Raw genomic sequence first — 17,548 nt, 5'->3', positions numbered from 1 at the left:
TTTATAACGCTCAGGGTTCAATATGCTTTCTGTCTGCTTTCTGAATCTGCTTGTCACTTGGTCCAGCATCTGCAGTCTCTTGTGTCTCCATGTTGCCACGTTCCATGCATGCGTATCACCATCTCTCTCTCTGTTCTTGTGTCCCTTTCGATTGTATACCTTATCTTACATTGTCTCTTCTGATTCTTGCTACCAAGATGTCACACTTCACATTTCTCTGCACTAAATTTCATCTGCTCATTCGGGCAGCCTGTCTATATAGAGTTGTAGAGACATACAGCACAGAGTCAGGCCCTTTGGCCAACGATATCCTGGCTGACTATTTATTGTAGTTTTCTATACTAGTTTCAGTGGATACTCTCCTTGACGTCTCTCACTATCCTCCTCACAGTTCGGTACATCTCCTTTGTGTCATCTGGAATGTTCTCTGGAAACCATTGGTCCAGTTACCATCCCTTGGGGAAAAGCAACTGGTCACTTCCCTCCAACCCAGAGAACACCCCATCACTACTACGAGTAAAACTCCAGACTGTGGGAGGAACTGAGGGGGGTCAGGCAGCATCCATGGAGGGAAATGTTCAGACAATGTTTCTGGCCGGGACCTTTCTTCACTACCGCTCGCCCTGTCACCTGACTAGTTTTCTATCATCTGTAGGTTGCACCTTGTTAAATGACTTCCAGAACTCTGGATATTGTCTTATCAGCCGTATTTCCCTCATCGATTCTCTCCATTAGCTGAAAAACCCTATCAGATTAGTTAAACATGACTTTTCGTTAACAGACAAGTCTTTCATCAAATCAAACTTGTCCAAGTGACTGATAATTTTGTCCACAATTATTAACAGAACCTTTCCCCTCCATCCTAGTAAAAATGGCAGATCTGTGGTCACTGGATTTATCCTGGCACCATTTTTGGACCATCTTACACTAGTCCTTTACCAGTTGTGTATGAAAATAACTGCAGATGCTGGTACAAATCGAAGGTATCACAAAATGCTGGAGTAACTCAGCGGGTCAGGCAGCATCTCAGGAGAGAAGGAATGGGTGACGTTTCAGGTCGAAACCCTTCTTCAGACTGATGTCCTTTACCAGTTCTCAGGCACCATCCTTGGACCAGGGATCTTTGGAAGGTCTCATGTCTCTTCCTTTCCTTTCCTTATTGTTCTCAGTAACCCAGGATGTATTCCATTGGGACCAGGTGATTTATTAACTTCAAGAGCATTTAACCTGTTCACTGCCAAGTTTTTCTTCGTCACTATTGGCCACGACCTGAGTACACTCGGGGGTGGCACTGAACAGGTTAACCTTCCCGCTGTCTCTTTATCTATTTCTATCCCACTGCGAATCTCAGCAGCATCTTCCAATTGACAAAATAAAACCAGAATAAGTTGAAACCACTCAGCAGATCAGGCAGCATCTGTGGAAAGACACAAAAGTAAGCTTTCAGATTCAGGACTTGTTAGTTGTGATGAACAATTCTGGGCTTGAAATGTTAACTCTGTTTCCCTTTCCACTGATCCTGCCTGACTTGCTGAGTGTTTTCAGCATTTTCTGGTTTTAATTTGTAATTTTTCTTCCTTTGCTGTGACTGACATGGATTTTTATTGTTCTGCCACTGTGCTTATTGCATTATTGTAGATGATCATTGTACCACCTCACAGTCAGTAATGTGTGCAGAGAAGAAGGGTGCCAATCCAAAACTTTGTCTGTCCATTTCCCTCTGCAGATGTTGCCTGACCCTCTAAGAATGCTGGAGTAACTCAGCGGGTCAGGCAGCATCTCTGGAGAATACCTCTCCTCTGGCTGAGAGTCAGCGGAGAGATATGAGAGGTATGTCAGAGGTATACCTCTAGGTTCCCCCTCCCTGACTCTCAGTCTCAAGAAGGGACTCGACCCGAAATGTCACCTGTTAAATTTTCTCCAGAGATGCTGCTTGACCCGCTGAGTTACTCCAGCATTTTGTGTCTATCTGGAGACCATGAGGTAAAATATAAGGGAAGGTGATTTCTAGGTATCGGAGGGGCTGATGATATGCGAGGATGGGATCGATGCACACTGGGTACCAGGTATGGCTCCAACTCTGTATGGAGCGTTGGGGAACATAATCTGACCCTCGCAGACTAGTAACGCAGCCCAAACAATGAGACCAACTTACCCGCCACAAGGTGGGCGAGGAGCCTAGGCTTTCCCTGCTGCTGTGGGCTCAGTCGCAGTGTTTACCTACACATTAATCAGCAGACATCTTCAGCCCGCTGCCTTTGGGCTGTCAAATGCAGGAACCTGTCTTGTTTTCCCACCGGACTCAGATTCAGGAGCCTCTGATCCAACCTATGAAAAATGCAAGTCTTTAACAGCCTCAGTCATAGCATTTTCTCGTTTGAACTTTTCTGTTGCGGCTGCTTGAAATGTAGAATTGTTAGATGCTAATCAATAGATTCCGTATTCTGCGAGGAAGGTGCAACCCTTCAGTGGACAAGCCTGTCACATTTTCACACTCTCTTGCCTCTTGTCAGTGGGGCTGAGATACAAACATTCTGGTGCTGTAATCACACACAAAATGTGCTGGTTGCTAAGCAACTGCATTGCCGACGATAGCATTAAAGCCGAGTCTGTTACAGATTCAGATTCAACGTGCGTTTCACAATCTGAGACCTGGCACATTGCCCAGTAATTATCTGGAATGAATTATGTAATCGTTTGGTTATGTTGCCAGGTTAGTAACCAGCCAGCAGTGGTTCTGTACTAGTTATGTTATGATATCACGGGGATGAAAACAGTACATCGAACATAGAACATGTATTCAAGAGAGAGTTAGATACCTATAGCTCTTAGGGCTATCGGAATCAAGGGATATAGGGAGAAAGTAGGAATGAGGTACTGATTTTGGATGATCAGCCATGATCATATTGAATAATGATGCTGGCTCGAAGGGCCAAATGGCCTACTCTTGCACCTATTTTCTATGTTTCAATGTGTCTACATCATAGCAACAGGCCCCTCCGCCCACAATGTCTGTGCCAAAATTATGCCAGGTTAAGCTAATCTCAACTGCCCGCACATGATCCATACCCCTACATTCCCTGCATATCCACCTGCCTATCTAAACATTCAGAGAATTTTGGAATATATAACTATAGCTACAACTCAGAAGGAAGATGTTCAGCCCGTGGTGTCTTTGCCAGCAGTCAAGGTGACACAACGAGACTGCAGATGCTGGAACCTTGAGTAAAAGAACAAACTACTGGAGGAACTTGGTGGAGTTGACCAGAAACATCATCTGTCCATTTCCCTCCCCAGATGGTGCCTGACCCGCTGAGTTCCACCAGCAGTCAGTTTTTTCACTCAATATCACCAGTCCATTTCCCACAACCCTGCAAATTATACTCAGTGCCTGTCCAATTCCCATTTGGAAAATGGATTGATTCTGCCTTTTAATGGTTATATGAATGTGCCAGTAACCAAAAGAGTAGCTCTGTGGTGTATATGACCAGGGAATGCTGCTGGATTGATAACCTACTGGATTAGTAACCCAAAGAAAATCAAAATGATGATTGCATTGCTGGAGCCCTAACCAGGCAACAAAACTGTAGTTTTGAGATAAGAGTTTACAGCATGGAAGCAAGCCCAGTGGTCTACTGAACATGCACAACCATCAAGAATCCCGTTTTATTCAGAGATGCTGTCTTTCCATAAGGTCATAAGGAATTGGAGTAGATTTAGGTAATTCGGCCCATCAAGTCTACTCCGCCATTCAATCATGGCTGATCTATCTCTCCCTCCTAACCCCAATCTCCTGCTTCTCCCCACAACCTCTGACACCTGTACTAAATCTATCTCTGCCTTAAAAATATTCCTTGGTAGCCTCCACAGCCTTCTGTGGCAAAGAATTCCACAGATTCACTACCCTCTGACTAAAGAAATTTCTCCTCATCTCCTCCCTAATAGAGCATCCCTTAATTCTGAGGCTATGACCTCTAGTCCTAGACTTTCCCTTTCCACATCCACTCTATCCAAGTCTTTCACTATTCTGTATGTTTCAATGACGTTCCCCTCAGTGCCGACAAACACTCATCATATGTTAACCTACTCATTCCTGGGATCATTCTTGTAAACCTCCTCTGGACCCTCTCTAGAGCCAGCACATCCTTCCTCAGATATGGTGACCAAATATTCCAAATGTGGCCTGTTACCGGCGCCTTATAGAGCTTCGGCATTACATCGCTGTTTTTGTATACAAGCCCTCTTGAAATAAATGCTAGAACTGTACTGGAGGATTAAAAGTGAAGGGTTCATGACGCCATCTAGTAAACCTAGGGAACAGTCCTGTTGTGATTTTATTACCGGACTAATTATCGAGGGAATAATATAATTCACTTGATAGAGGTATGTGCCACTGAAAGGATTGAATTTGTTACCTACCTTTAATTGCCCTTGAGGTGATGGTGACAATGTCCTCTCTGAACTACTGTAGTCTTTGTGCAAAAGTGGTTTAGAGTGTTGTTGGAAAGGAAGGGTATAGATCCGCCATCGATGAAAAGATAGCAATATAAATCTGAGCCAGTATAATGTACGACTTGTAGGAGAACTCGTATGTTGTGTTGTTCCCATGTACATGAAGCCTGTTGTTTACATGTGGAGGTTATGGCTTCAGATGGTGTTGTGGAACACACCATGGCAAAATGCTGCAATGCCTGTTGTATTGGTTCTGCAGTAGTAAGCCAGAAAAGGATGATACAGTCTGTCAGCCAGCATTGTAGCACAGCTGGTCGATCTGCTGTCACACAGCTCCAGGTACCAGGGTTCAACCCTGACCTCTGGTGCTGTCTGTGTGGAGTTTGCACGTTGCCCCTGTGACTATGTGTGTTCCCCCCGGGTATTCCGGTTTTCTTCCACATCCCAAAAATGCGTGGGTTGGCAAATTGCCCCTAATGTGTACGTGAGTGATAGAACGTAGGGGGAGCTGATGGAAATGTGGGGAGAATAAAATGGGTTAGTGTAGGATTAGTGCGTGTGGTCAGCACAAACTCTGTGGGCTGAAGGGCCTGGTTCCGTGGTATATGACTCTCTGGTTATATTAAGACATAAGAAACAGAGCAGGAGCAACCCATTCAAACTCGCAAGCCCTCTCCTCTGTTCAGTAAGATCTTAAGTGACGATCCCATGTCTCAACTCTACCTTCCTGCTTCACTTCCATAACCCTTCAATCCACCATAGATAGTCCAGCCTATCTCAATTTTGAACTAGTTACTGACAGCCTCCATAGTTCACTGGTTTAGAGAGAATTGAACATTCCCAATTGAACAAACGTGGAACGAATGTTTGGCATAAAAACACACCTAGTTCATCAATGCCCATTGAAGACAAAGCTGTCATTCTCATTACGTGTGGCCCACATGAGATTCCATACCCTCCACCGTGGCTGACTATTAGCTGCCTACTCAGTTCAGGGACAACGAGAGATGGGCAATAAATGCTTGCCTTGCTGGCAATGGTCTTCTGAATAAACAACCTATAAATATTCTTTAGCACTACTTAGATTTTACATTACAATCTTACATTCATTCTGCTATTTTGCACTTGCCATTGTATTTATTGTTGTATTTATCATTACTGTACATATACTTCAGTTTAGTTTAGAGATACAGTGTGGAAACAGGCCCTTCAGTCCACCGAGTCTCCACTGACCAGCCATCCCCGCACACTAACGCTATCCCAAAGACACATTAGGGACAATTTACAATTTTACGGAAGCCAACTAACCCATAAACCTGTACGTCTTTGGCGTGCTGGAGGAAACTGGAGCACACGGGGAAAACCCATGCTGGTCACGGAGAAAACGTACAAACTCTGGAAGTTGGCACCCGTAGTCAGAATCGAACCCGGGTCTCTACCGCTGCGCCATCGTGCTGGGGACCAATTGCTCTGTGAGCCTCATGTGAACAAGGAATCTCACTGGATCCTGGTGTAAATGACAATAATCTAATCTAACCTAAACATCTTCCAGAAAAGGAAAGTGATGCTGTGTTTTTTAAAACAATGGAACTGGAGTATGTTACCGTGATGTTCTTAGTATTGAACTTGTAATCCAGACGACAATGTTTCCCTCTTCATATTACCAGGCTGATAATGCAGAGCCTGGGACTGAAGCAGTTATTCTGCCGTCCCAGTAACTCAGAAAATGAGAAAGTAAGCCTGACTATCACAGCTGAAATTTTTATTTACATCTTTTTTAACGCTGCATGAAACAAACTAATACTATAAGTAAGTGCGACCATGAAGCAGTCAGAATTTGATCAATATCCGTCCATTTCATTCGTGGTCCTAAGGGAGAGAATCGCACCATTCTGGCCTCGTGAACAGGCGATTCAGTCCAGCAGCACTGAGATGGATTTTTGATGCAAGCAGAGACGTCAGTTGCAGGAGATTCTGACATCAGTCAGGCCCACCATCAGCTGTTCAACTGGGCGATGGACAATGCATTCCGGCTTTGGCAATGACACTCACATTGCAGGAATGAAGTTTAAGCTGCAGTTGTCGAGCTGAGGAAAGATGCAACAAGCTGGTGGGATAAGCTGCAGCAATGGAGAAAGTAGTGAGATATACAGGCTCCACCATAGCCCTCGCCTGGGCCGAGAGCTTCCTTGCCTTGTCCCAACGTGGTGAGGGAAGCCGGAAATAATGAAGGAGCAGGCAAAGGTGAGAGGGAACAAAATGGCAGTTTAAACAGCAGGGGGAGTAGTCTGATGAGGGAGAGGTGAAAGCAATAGTGATGTATTTGTGCCATCTTTCAGCCGCTTATGTGTGTTTTTAAGCTAAGTGAAGAGTCCATTCAACGATTCCGTTGCGTTCTTATTAGAGTGGCACAGTGACTGAGGTTTCCACAAGGATCGAAGACAATCTTTCCAATTATTAATTTGGATAAATTTCAGTCCATTCAGGATGTTAAAAGACAATGATGCAAGGCAGTGGAAGGATGAGATACCAGCGTCTCAGAGCGGGCATTACGTTCTGCTCAATACACAGCCGCAACTTGTTCTCCCAGCTTTAAAGGCGATTTATCATCGTGTGTGCTCAGAAGTTCTGGGAGCAGAATTAGGCCATTCGGCCCATCAAGTCTACTCCACCATTCAATCATGGCTGATCTATCTTTCCCTCTCAATTCCATTCCCCTGCCTCCTCCCCCGTACTAATCAAGTTGCTCCTGACCGTGGCTCCTGGCTTAGCTGGAGGGATTGCGAGAGACTGAGAAAGTGTGGAAGAAGTCTAAGTTTCCCAGTAACCATGGATATGAGCTGAGGGAGAAAGGAAGCAGGAGGCTGCCTGTTAAATCTGAAAGCATTGTAGTTTTATAAAAGCTAAAGTGATAAATAATGAAAGCTTTCTTAAATAATTAAGCATTCAGCTCGTGTTGGTTTTAAGGCAGAGAATTTTACTGTTTTTCTAAAAATTGTCCTTAATCATTTTGTTATTTTCGGTTGCAGTGGTGAGGTCGGAGCTGTATAAGTTGGTGGTGGGTGAGTTACTGTTAGTGCAGTTTGACATATCGAGTCTTGGATTGTCTAGTACGACTGACCTGAGCCTTTAGCATTCACTGTCGTCACACGGGCAGTTTCTGCTGGTGCAGGTGACACTATGGAAGACATCCATTTTGTTATTGGGTTATTCTCAGGAGGTGTCTGACGGGTTGTTTACCGGAAAGTAAAAAGGGCAGCTCCTGTTTTGAATCTGAGAGATTTTTAGCCCGTCTGAGAGGGCAACTAGGAGTCGACATGTCTATGTGGAGGCTGTGGGCCTGGGCCGAGCCTGGGGCTCGAGTGGTGTGGCGGCTCCAGGCTACTGGTGGGCGGTGGGGGAGGCGGGGGTCGGCAGAGTCGCTGGTGGAAGCCCCCGGGGGACCTAGAGTAAAGAGATGCTGCCTGACCCGCTGAGGTGCTCCAGCATTTTAGGACTGGGGTTACATGGAAGTCAATCTGGGATAACGTTGACATTTTAAATCAAAAGTGAACTGGGTGTAAGGCAGATCACTGAGTATTGATTTTTGCCTGGGTGGTCTCCTCACATATGGTCCCCAGCTGATATAATCTGTCAGGACTCCTGTTCCCAGTCACCAGTGTCAATTTTCACTTCCGGCACTCTGACACCTTTCTCTTCGCTCTATCAATTTCATTTGTGTATTGCTCGATTATATTCATGTATAATATTATTTGATTTGATTCGATAGCCCACAAAGAAAAAGTTCTCTTGGTACATGTGACAATGATAAACCAATACCTACCAATACCACTGCTGCTGTGGGAGAGCTCACCAGTCCTCTCATTAGGAACATTCCACCAGTTATGTTGACTCTGCCAAGTGAAGCAGGAACAGAAATGAGGACAAGCAATGGGAGAGACAAGAATATTTTGGAACCAAAGTAAGTAGATAGTGTAGGAGTAAAGGCTTTTGACATGCGTCTAAATACGTCTGCCCGATCAACACCCCTAATATCCCGTATGTTTCAATGAGAACCCCACTTGTGCTTCCCCATGGAGTAGATGGACCCAACCTCTTCATCTTTCATGGCAGGAATCAACCTGATAAAACCTGTCTGCACTGTCTCCCAAGCAGGTATATCCCTCAATAGACAATAGGTGCAGGAGGAGGCCATTCGGCTCTTCGAGCCAGCACCGCCATTCAATGTGATCATGGCTGATCATTCTCAATCAGTACCCCGTTCCTGCCTTCTCCCCATACCCCCTGACTCCGCTATCCTTAAGAGCTCTATCTAGCTCTCTCTTGAATGTATTCCGAGAATTGGCCTCCACTGCCTTCTGAGGCAGAGAATTCCACAGATTCACAACTCTCTGACTGAAAAAGCTTTTCCTCATCTCCGTTCTAAATGGTCTACCCCTTATTCTTAAACTGTGGCCCCTTGTTCTGGAATCCCCCAACATTGGGAACATGTTTCCTGCCTCTAACGTGTCCAACCCCTTAATAATCTTATACGTTTCGATAATATCCCTCCCTAAGTGTCAAGACCAGAACTCTATGTGGTCTCACCACAAAGCCCTACATTCCATTTGCAATGAACCCCAATGTTCCTTTAGCCTTCTGAATCACTTGCTGCACCTCCTTCCTTCCTGCCTTGCTCATGCAGACAGCCAGATCCACCTGGATGCCAAGGGCGGCAGAGGGAGCTGGGAAGACACAGAAAAAGATGGTGCTGTTGTTGATGGGAGGGAGGGGAATTAATTAAAAACCCACTGCGGATGAGCCACGCAGGGGAAATGACATCCAATGTGTTTGACAAGTATCTCTAACGCCCTTTGTTTTTCTTCCCGCAGGTGTCCTGGACAGGTGTACGCCGATCAAATACCATTACTCCTCAGCTATTCTTCCGAAAAACCTTTCATACAACATTACAAAAACCATCCGGCAAGATGAGTGGCACTCCCTGCGTAAGTCCAGAGCCTTTGTGCTTCCGTACTAATGACAGGCTGGTGATTGTTGTGTTGTGATGGGATCTCTGTGGCTTGTGAAGGGAATATGGGACATTTTTCTTCTTCTTGGGCAGTCTCTCGGGATCGAGGATGGCTTACTTCCACTCTGGTTCTTTGGGTCCAGAGGACCAGACTCTTCCATGGATGGGGCAGGAGTTGCCTGGTAAGGCAGGTGGCTGGGTAGTTTGTGAAGGGGTGCAATCCTTCAATTGTTTATGCAAGGCATCTGTGTGTTTCTGACACGTGGCCTTGCAGTTCCATCGGTACCATCCTGAATGCTTCTTATCCACTTTGAGTGGGAACCGGCCACAGATTCTCCAGAATCGGTGAGGATCGTGCTTTTTTTTTTCCCACTCTTCAATCTCTTCCTCTGTCTGCCTGGTAATCTCTTACCATGACAGTGCTCAGAGAAATGGGACTAGTTGAGAAACTGGAGTTGGATATGAGAATGATATGACCTGCCCAACTGAGTGTAACTAGAGTCTTAATACTGGGGATGTTGGCCTGGGATGCTGACATTGGCTCACTTGCCTGCCAGTGAATGCGGCGAATTACGCAGAATTGTGCCATCTTTGTATGGGATGTGTGCTGGCAATGGTCTATGTCTCAGAGGTATAGACTTGGACAGGGATCACTATGCAGTCGGCCATGAGGTTTGTGCTTGATCTGATTTCTTGTACACACTTCCTCTCTGCTGTCATACTGAAGGCAGTGGCAAATTTCATCATCTATGCTTGTCTTGGCCAATAGGCGGCTCCAGAGAAGTTGTCCACGTTTCCCAGGGTCCCGTCAGGAACGTGTATCATTGGGGAGGGTGATGTATAACGGGGAGGACCTCAGTCTTGTAGATGTTGAGTGTAAGGCTCATCCTCTCTAATGCTTCTGTGAATGAAGTGACAGTAGCTTGGTGCTAAGCTTCGGAGCACACACAAAGACAACAGCCATCCATGTATTGCATCCCACTGTTGAGTTAGCCTTGGGTGTGGAATTATAGACAATAGACAATAGGTGCAGGAGCAGGCCATTCGGCCCTTCGAGCCAGCACCACCATTCAATGTGATCATGGCTGATCATTCTCAATCAGTACCCCGTTCCTGCCTTCTCCCCATGCTCCCTGACTCCACTATCCATAAGAGTTCTATCTAGCTCTCTCTTGAATGCATTCAGCGACTTGGCCTCCACTGCCTACTGAGGCAGTGAATTCCACAGATTTCTGAGGCAGTGAATTCCACAGATTCCACAGAATTGCAAGGGTGGGACTGGGCTGAGCAGTTTCCCAGGTAGGTTGACAGACTTCCATCCCTCGGAGATATCGGTGAACTAGAAGGGTCTTAATGATCAACTCACTAATTTCATTATCACTGTTGCCGAGGTGAGATTTTTAACTTTCCAGGTTTCTGTAATGACTTAAATTTAAATTCCTGACACAATGTTGAGATTTGAACTCGCATCTCCAAATCAGTAGTCCAGAATGCAGGCTGCCCATCCACTAATCTACCTTTCACTGTTACTGGTGCAGGTGGCTGATGCAGATAACCGTGACTGAGTGTCCTGAGTGTCTGATCTCCCGCATCCATCCCCTTGCTTCCCGAAGGCACTGAAACCCCTAGCCCTCTCCATGTAATCCCAGACACAGTCCACACTGTGGCATGGCTGTGGTGCTGCCAGTAGAGCTTTTACTTCACAGCTCCCGCAACCTGGCTTCAGTCTGGATCTCTGGTGAGGAGTTTGCATGTGCGACCTGTGACCGTGTGGGTTCACTCTGGGAGCTCTGGTTTCCTCTCTCATCCTGAAGATGTCCAGGTTGGTAGGTTAATTGGCCGCTGTAAATTGCCCCAGGTGTGAAGGCGAATGGTACAATCTGGAGGTTGATGGGAATGTGGGGAGAATTAAATGGGTTTAATGTAGGATTTAGTGTAAATGGGAGCTTAATAATTAAAGTGGACTCAGTGGGCCTCGGGGTCTTTTTCTACGCTGTACAGCTCTGATTTCACTTTCCTTGATATTCCTTCAAAGAAATCTCCAATTTCAAGTAATGGCCTCTACCCCCACCCTCTCACCCTGTGTGCCCCCACCCTGATGTGCACCCATTTCCCCCACTATTTCCCATCCTCACAGCAACCCTTTTCCTTCCTCTTTTTCCCACATTTTCCATCATAAGTCTCATTTCTCTTTTATCTCCATTCTTTACCCTCCCCCCCCCCCCCCCCTCTATCCCCTTGTACCAATATCCCTCCTTCTGGGTTTACGATTCTTTCCACTTCTTCTCACCCTTTGCCTCCTTTTCACCTGTAGCCCTTGTCACTTACTCCACCCATCTGCCACTAAAATCTCCCCCTCCCCTGTATCCACCTATCACTTGCCAGGCACTCGAACCCACCCTCTCCTTTCCAGCTCCCTTCCCCCCACCACTATCAGTCTGAAGAAAGGTCCTGACCCGAATCATCGCCTGTTCATTTCCTCCACAGATGTTGCCTGACCTTCTGAGTTCCTCCGGCACTTTGTGCTGAGCAAGTCTGGAATAATTGCTCGTACCTGCTCCGTGTTGATAAGCTTCTATATCAGTAATTGAGTCGAGGAACCTTATTCACCATGTCCCAGCAGACAAGACAGAAGGCTCAGGAGAGAGAAATAAGGTTACATTTCAGTTCAGCTCCTTCACTCTTGTTCCCTTTAGCATCTTTCATCCTTTCCCAGCACCTGCTGTCAGGAGAGAGTAGCTGCAGTAATTAAGACCTAAAATCACTGAACTCGGTGAAAAGCCCGAGTTGTGATGGTGGAGCTGCTGCCTCACTGCCCTAGGGGAGTGGGTTCAATCCTGACTTTGGGGCCTGTCTGTGTGGAGTTTGCAAGTTCTCCCTGCGACCACCTACCCTTGACATTCATCAATGTTAACCTGGCTGAATCCACCGCCATCTATTTCAAGTGTGCTCGGGAGGAGGATAGAAATAGTCACCACTGACCTCGAATAGTTGTGTAGGAAAATAACTGCAGACGCTGGTACACATCGAAGGTATCACAAAATGCTGGAGTAACTCAGCAGGTCAGGCAGCATCTAGGAGAGAGGGAATGGGTGACGTTTTGGGTCGAGACCCTTCTTCAGACTGACCTTGAATAGGGTGAATTCTATGGATAGAGGAGTCTTTTGGACACTGGTGCTGACCCCTTGTCACCATCACTAACCCCTCCTTACCCACACCTTCCAAGAAGGCTTTCTATTAACTGCGCAGCTCAGGAATGTGGCAGCACTCTCACCCTTGCCTCCAATGACATAGAACAGCACAGCATGGGAACACACCCTTCAGCCCACAATGTCTGTGCCAACCACAATGCATATCTTTGATTAGTACGAGGGGCAGGGGTTATGGGGAGAAGGCAGGTGAATGGGGTTGAGAAGGGAAGATAGATCAGGAACGATTGAATGGCGGAGTAGACGGTACTGGTGAATTAGAGGTGCTGATGTATCAACATCCTGTAACCTATGAACTTATGAACATAATATCTGCCTGCACAAGGTCAATATTCCCTGCTTGCTTGTGTGTTTGTCTAAATGCTTCTTAAACGTTGCTGTCATATCCGCTTCCACTACCTCCCCTGGCAGCATCTTCCAGGCATCTCCCAATCTCTTATGTTAAAAAAAAATATCACTTAGGATTCCTTTAAACTTTCTCCCTCTCACCTTAAAGCTATGTCCTCTGGTAGTTGACATTTCTGCTCTCGATAAAAAGGCTATCCTATGTAAATTGCCATCACATCTCCTCAGCCTCCTTCCTTCCTCCAGCCAGACAAGAATCAGCAGATGCTGGGAGTTAGAGCAACAGACAGTGTGCTAGAGGAACTCAGTGGGCCAGGGCTTTGACCCAAAACGCTGGCAATTCCTTCCCCATTCCCCCCTCCCCCCCTCACCCTCCCAACTGTTTGTTGCTCCCTTCCAATGGCTCCTGTTACAGTCCTTTGGGTTCCTCACTTTTCACTCTGTATTCAAGGCTGGGGACTCTGATTAATTCCCCTCCCCCCCCCTTCCCTTTAATGGGCACGGATTGTCACTTGGGCACTGCCGTGATCCTGATATCACATCATAGGAGTGTACTTCAATAAACTTCACTGTGGTGTGGTGGTAGAGCTTCTGCCTCACAGCACCAGAGCACCAGAGGCCTAGCTTCAATCCTGACCTCGAGTGCTATCTATGCGCAGTTTGTACGTTCTTTCTGTGACGGCGTGGGTTTTCTCTGGGTGCTCCAGTTTTCTCCCACATTCCATGATGTGCAAGTTTGTAGGTTAATTGGCTTATGTAAATCCCCCCCCCCCAGTGTGTAGTATGCGAAAGTGGGATAACATGGAACCAGTGTATAGGTGATCGATGGTCGGTGTGGGCCAAAGGGTCTGTTTCCATGCTGTATCTCTAAAACTATAAAGTAAAACTAGATATTGGGCTGGGAACAGGCCAAGGTGTTATCCATTATCCTACATTCAGTGAGCATAAAGGGTTTCTTCCAACTTGGTCTAATGGGTTGCATTATTGACTTGCAGTGCTGCAGCATTAGTCTCTGTATTGAAAGCTGCTTTAAATCTGAATGGCACCCAACTGCTCTAATATGATAATTCGGTGTTTGAAGAAATCAACCCTTCGAACTGAACATTGATTTAATGCAGTCCAAGTAAAATATCCTCTGGACATCCCACTGTCAGCCTGGTAGACACAAAATGCTGGAGTAACTCAGCGGGTCAGCAGCCTCTCGGGAGAGGAATGGGTGACGTTTCGGGTCGAGACCCTTCTTTAGTCTGAAGAAGGGTCGAGACCGGAAACGTCACCCATTCCTTCTCTCCCACGATGCTGCCTGACCCGCTGAGTTACTCCAGCATTTTGTGGCTACCATCGATTTAAACCAGCATCTGCAGTTTTTTTTCCCTCCATTGTCAGTCTGCATAGATAACCTCATGTATTTGCCTTCTGTGATTTCTAGGTTTCTTTGCAACTATTCAGCGGACTGCTGGTGTTACTAATATTTGGTGTGGTAAACAAACCTCTGTCTGTAAGGATGGACAGGGACTATCCACCTTCACAAAGAGGTCAAAGCGTGGTTAAATAGAGGCGCTGAAATTTAGGAAGGGCTCTGGCGGAGTCATTGGTGAGGAACTGTTTGACAGGGACAATGGTGAGTAACCCATTGGACTTGGGTTCAATGCAGTAGGAAAAGGATCAGGGGGGCAATGAGGTCTTATTATGCAATGGGTGGGTATTATTTGGGCTGACAGCACGGTTTGAGAACAGCTCCATCCAAGACCGCAGGTAATTGCAGGGAATTGTGGACGCAGCCCAGACCATCACATATACCAACCTCCCTTCCACAGACTCCATTTACACCTCGCGCTGCCTTGGCAAGGCCACCAGCATAATTAAGGAAGGGTCGCACCCCGGCCACTCCCTCTTCTCCCCTCTCCCATCAGGTTTAAGAGGTATGGAAGTGTGAAAACACATGCCTCCAGATTCAGAGACAGTTATCAGGCAACTGAACCATCCAACAACTAGAGAGCAGCCCAGTTACTATCTACCTCTTTGGGGGTGCTCGGACTATCTTTGATTGGACTTTATCTTGCACTAAATGTTATTCACATTATTTCCTTTATCATGCATCTGTAACACTGTGAATGGCTCGATTGTAATCGTGTATTGTGTTTCCGCTGACTGGTTAGCACGCAACAAAAGCTTTTCACTGTACATCGGTGCACGAGCTACTAAACTAAACTGAGTGAACTAACTGCATAATCTCCATGCACAGCCCCAATCACTGCTGCTCGTTGGTCCCAGTTGTGTGCTCACTGGCTCCCATGGGTTGGAGTAATCTGAGACTGGATAAAGAGCTAAGTAAGTTCTTTTAAGTTATTAAATGAGGAAATATAATAATCAGCTTAAATCATCCAGCTGGAAAGCATGTAAAAATTCATTTATGCAGCGCTGTTGTGTGCAGAGTCCTGATTAGGAAGTGAAGTACTTTGAAGTATAGTCACTGCTGGTGTACAAGTTGCCTTCTCTGAGCAGCTGCAGAATAAACCATGGTTGATCTGTGCCAGTCACGTTGAACACAAACTGTGGGTGAGTGGGATGCTGCACACAGTATTGTCGGGAGGAGGCTTTGCTCCCACACAGAGGGTGGGGTGGGGTGGGGTGGGGGAATGCCGTGCTGTAGTCCGAGGCAGGATTAGTTAATGTTAGGTGGAAAGCACGATGGGAGGCCTGGGGGGGGGGGAGGGGGGGTTATTTCTGCCTTCCCCACAGCATCAGGTAGCAGGTTAGGATTCCATCTTCTACCTCGCCTTGCAGATCCCAGAGCAGATGGTGGCAATCCCCAAAAAAGGCTTGAAGACAATTAATTCTAATTGAGGATAATTTAGGCCGAGCCTCAGTGTCTGCAAGGCCCAGGTTTACAGTGCCCTGCCAGCAGGCTGTGTCCCTCAGTGTGTGCTGGAGGTGTGTGCTGCCCAATCTCCCACATGAGACTGACTCTCACCCCCACAGTCTGGGAGGAGCTCAGATGACGGTTTTATATCACTCCGCCCTCCTGGAACAGTGGTCCGCATGGTGCCTCCTGTCTCCTTTGTTATTAACCACCAGCCCATCCATCGGGATCTGCTGTGGTGCAGTTCTCTGCCGATCCTCTGCAACTCGGGCAGCTGCAGACAAGGTGGGGATGAAATTAGACGTTGCCAGCAGCAGGGTTACTTGGGTGGGATGATCGTCACTTTGGAGCAACACCATGGGACCTCCAGCTTTGACGCTGAGGAGATGCTACTCACTTTTCTCAGGTGGCCCCTGGTCTCCAGGTTATAGTGGTTGACCAGCTCAGCCACAAGGCATAGAGTCATGCAGCGTGGAAACAGACCCATTGGCCCAACTTGCTCACACTGACCGACATGTCCCATCTACTCTAGTTCCACCTGCCTGCGTTTGGCCCATATCCCTTCAAACCTATTCTATCCATGTACCTGTCTAATTGTTTATTAAATGTTGCGATAGTCCCTGCCTCAACTACCTCCACTGGCAGCTCGTTCCAAACACCCACCACCCTTTGGGTTAAAAAGTTACTCCTCAGAATCATATTAAATCTTTCCTCCTTCACCTTAAACCTATGCCCTCTGGTTCTCGATTCCCTTACTCTGGGCAAGAGACTCTGTGTGTCTACCCGATCTATTCCTCTCAGGATTTTATACACCTCTATAAGATCACCCCTCATACTCCTGCCCTCCAAGCAATAGAGTCCCAGCCTGCCCAACCTCTCCCTGTAACTCAGGCCCTCGAGTCCTGGCAACATGCTCGTAAACCTGTACACCCTTTCCAACTTAACATCTTTCTTGTAACATGGTGCCCAGAACTGAACACGATACTCTAAATGTGGCCTCACCAATGTCTTATACAACTGCAACATGACCTCCCAACTTCCATACTCTCTGCAGTCTGGCAGGGAAGTGGTCGAATGGCTGCTGCAACAAAGCCATGATGGTCACTAAGGATGCTTGACAGTTCTGTGATCTTTGACCTGCAGGCTAGCTGCCCTACCTTGCCCCATCTTGTCCTAGATTGTGAATTTCCACTGGCTTTTATAGACATATTCAAAAAGGCCCGTCACCCCAGCTCATACTGGGGACAATTTATAGTGGTCCATGAACCTCATAGTCCACACAAGGGATTGCATAAGAGGAGTTTTCTGAGTCTGGACACAGGACAGGGGGAGTGGGGGAAGTTTTATTTGTCTCAACAAGCTTCACCGTGTAACAATCAGAGTTAACAGTGGGCAGGTGGGACCAGAGTAGATGGAGCATCATGGTGCAATCGCTGGTTAGCGTCGACTTAGTGGGCAGAAGGGCCTGTTTCCACACTGTATCTCTAAAGTAAAGCTAGCAAAGCAATGTTTTTCAACGTATCCCGGTACATGTGATAATGATAAATAGATATCAATGCTCAGTGAAGCAGCTGTTCTGCCCTGGATGATACTGATAGTTGCTGGAGTTAAACTCACCAAGGGAGCTGCCGAGGGTCCATCACATTCCTGTTGACATGCGGATGGCAAAAG

The 17,548-nt window shown here is 46.7% G+C and overlaps 1 protein-coding gene across 1 annotated transcript in view; it reads left to right on the top strand.

Moving 5' to 3' along the window:
• LOC144603587 (transmembrane protein 178B-like) overlaps positions 1–17,548 on the top strand; it is a 243,335-nt gene that overhangs the window by 57,005 nt on the left and 168,782 nt on the right. Inside the window, exon 2 of the mRNA XM_078417016.1 lies at positions 9,324–9,437. Coding sequence (XP_078273142.1) covers positions 9,324–9,437 — 114 coding nt within the window. The remainder of the gene's footprint in view (positions 1–9,323; positions 9,438–17,548) is intronic.

The sequence above is a fragment of the Rhinoraja longicauda genome, chromosome 20 (genome assembly GCF_053455715.1).
Source record: "Rhinoraja longicauda isolate Sanriku21f chromosome 20, sRhiLon1.1, whole genome shotgun sequence".
Classification (NCBI taxonomy): domain Eukaryota; kingdom Metazoa; phylum Chordata; class Chondrichthyes; order Rajiformes; family Arhynchobatidae; genus Rhinoraja; species Rhinoraja longicauda.
The sequence above is the reverse complement of the archived record's forward strand: the minus strand, read 5'-3'. Positions and strand labels throughout refer to the sequence as shown.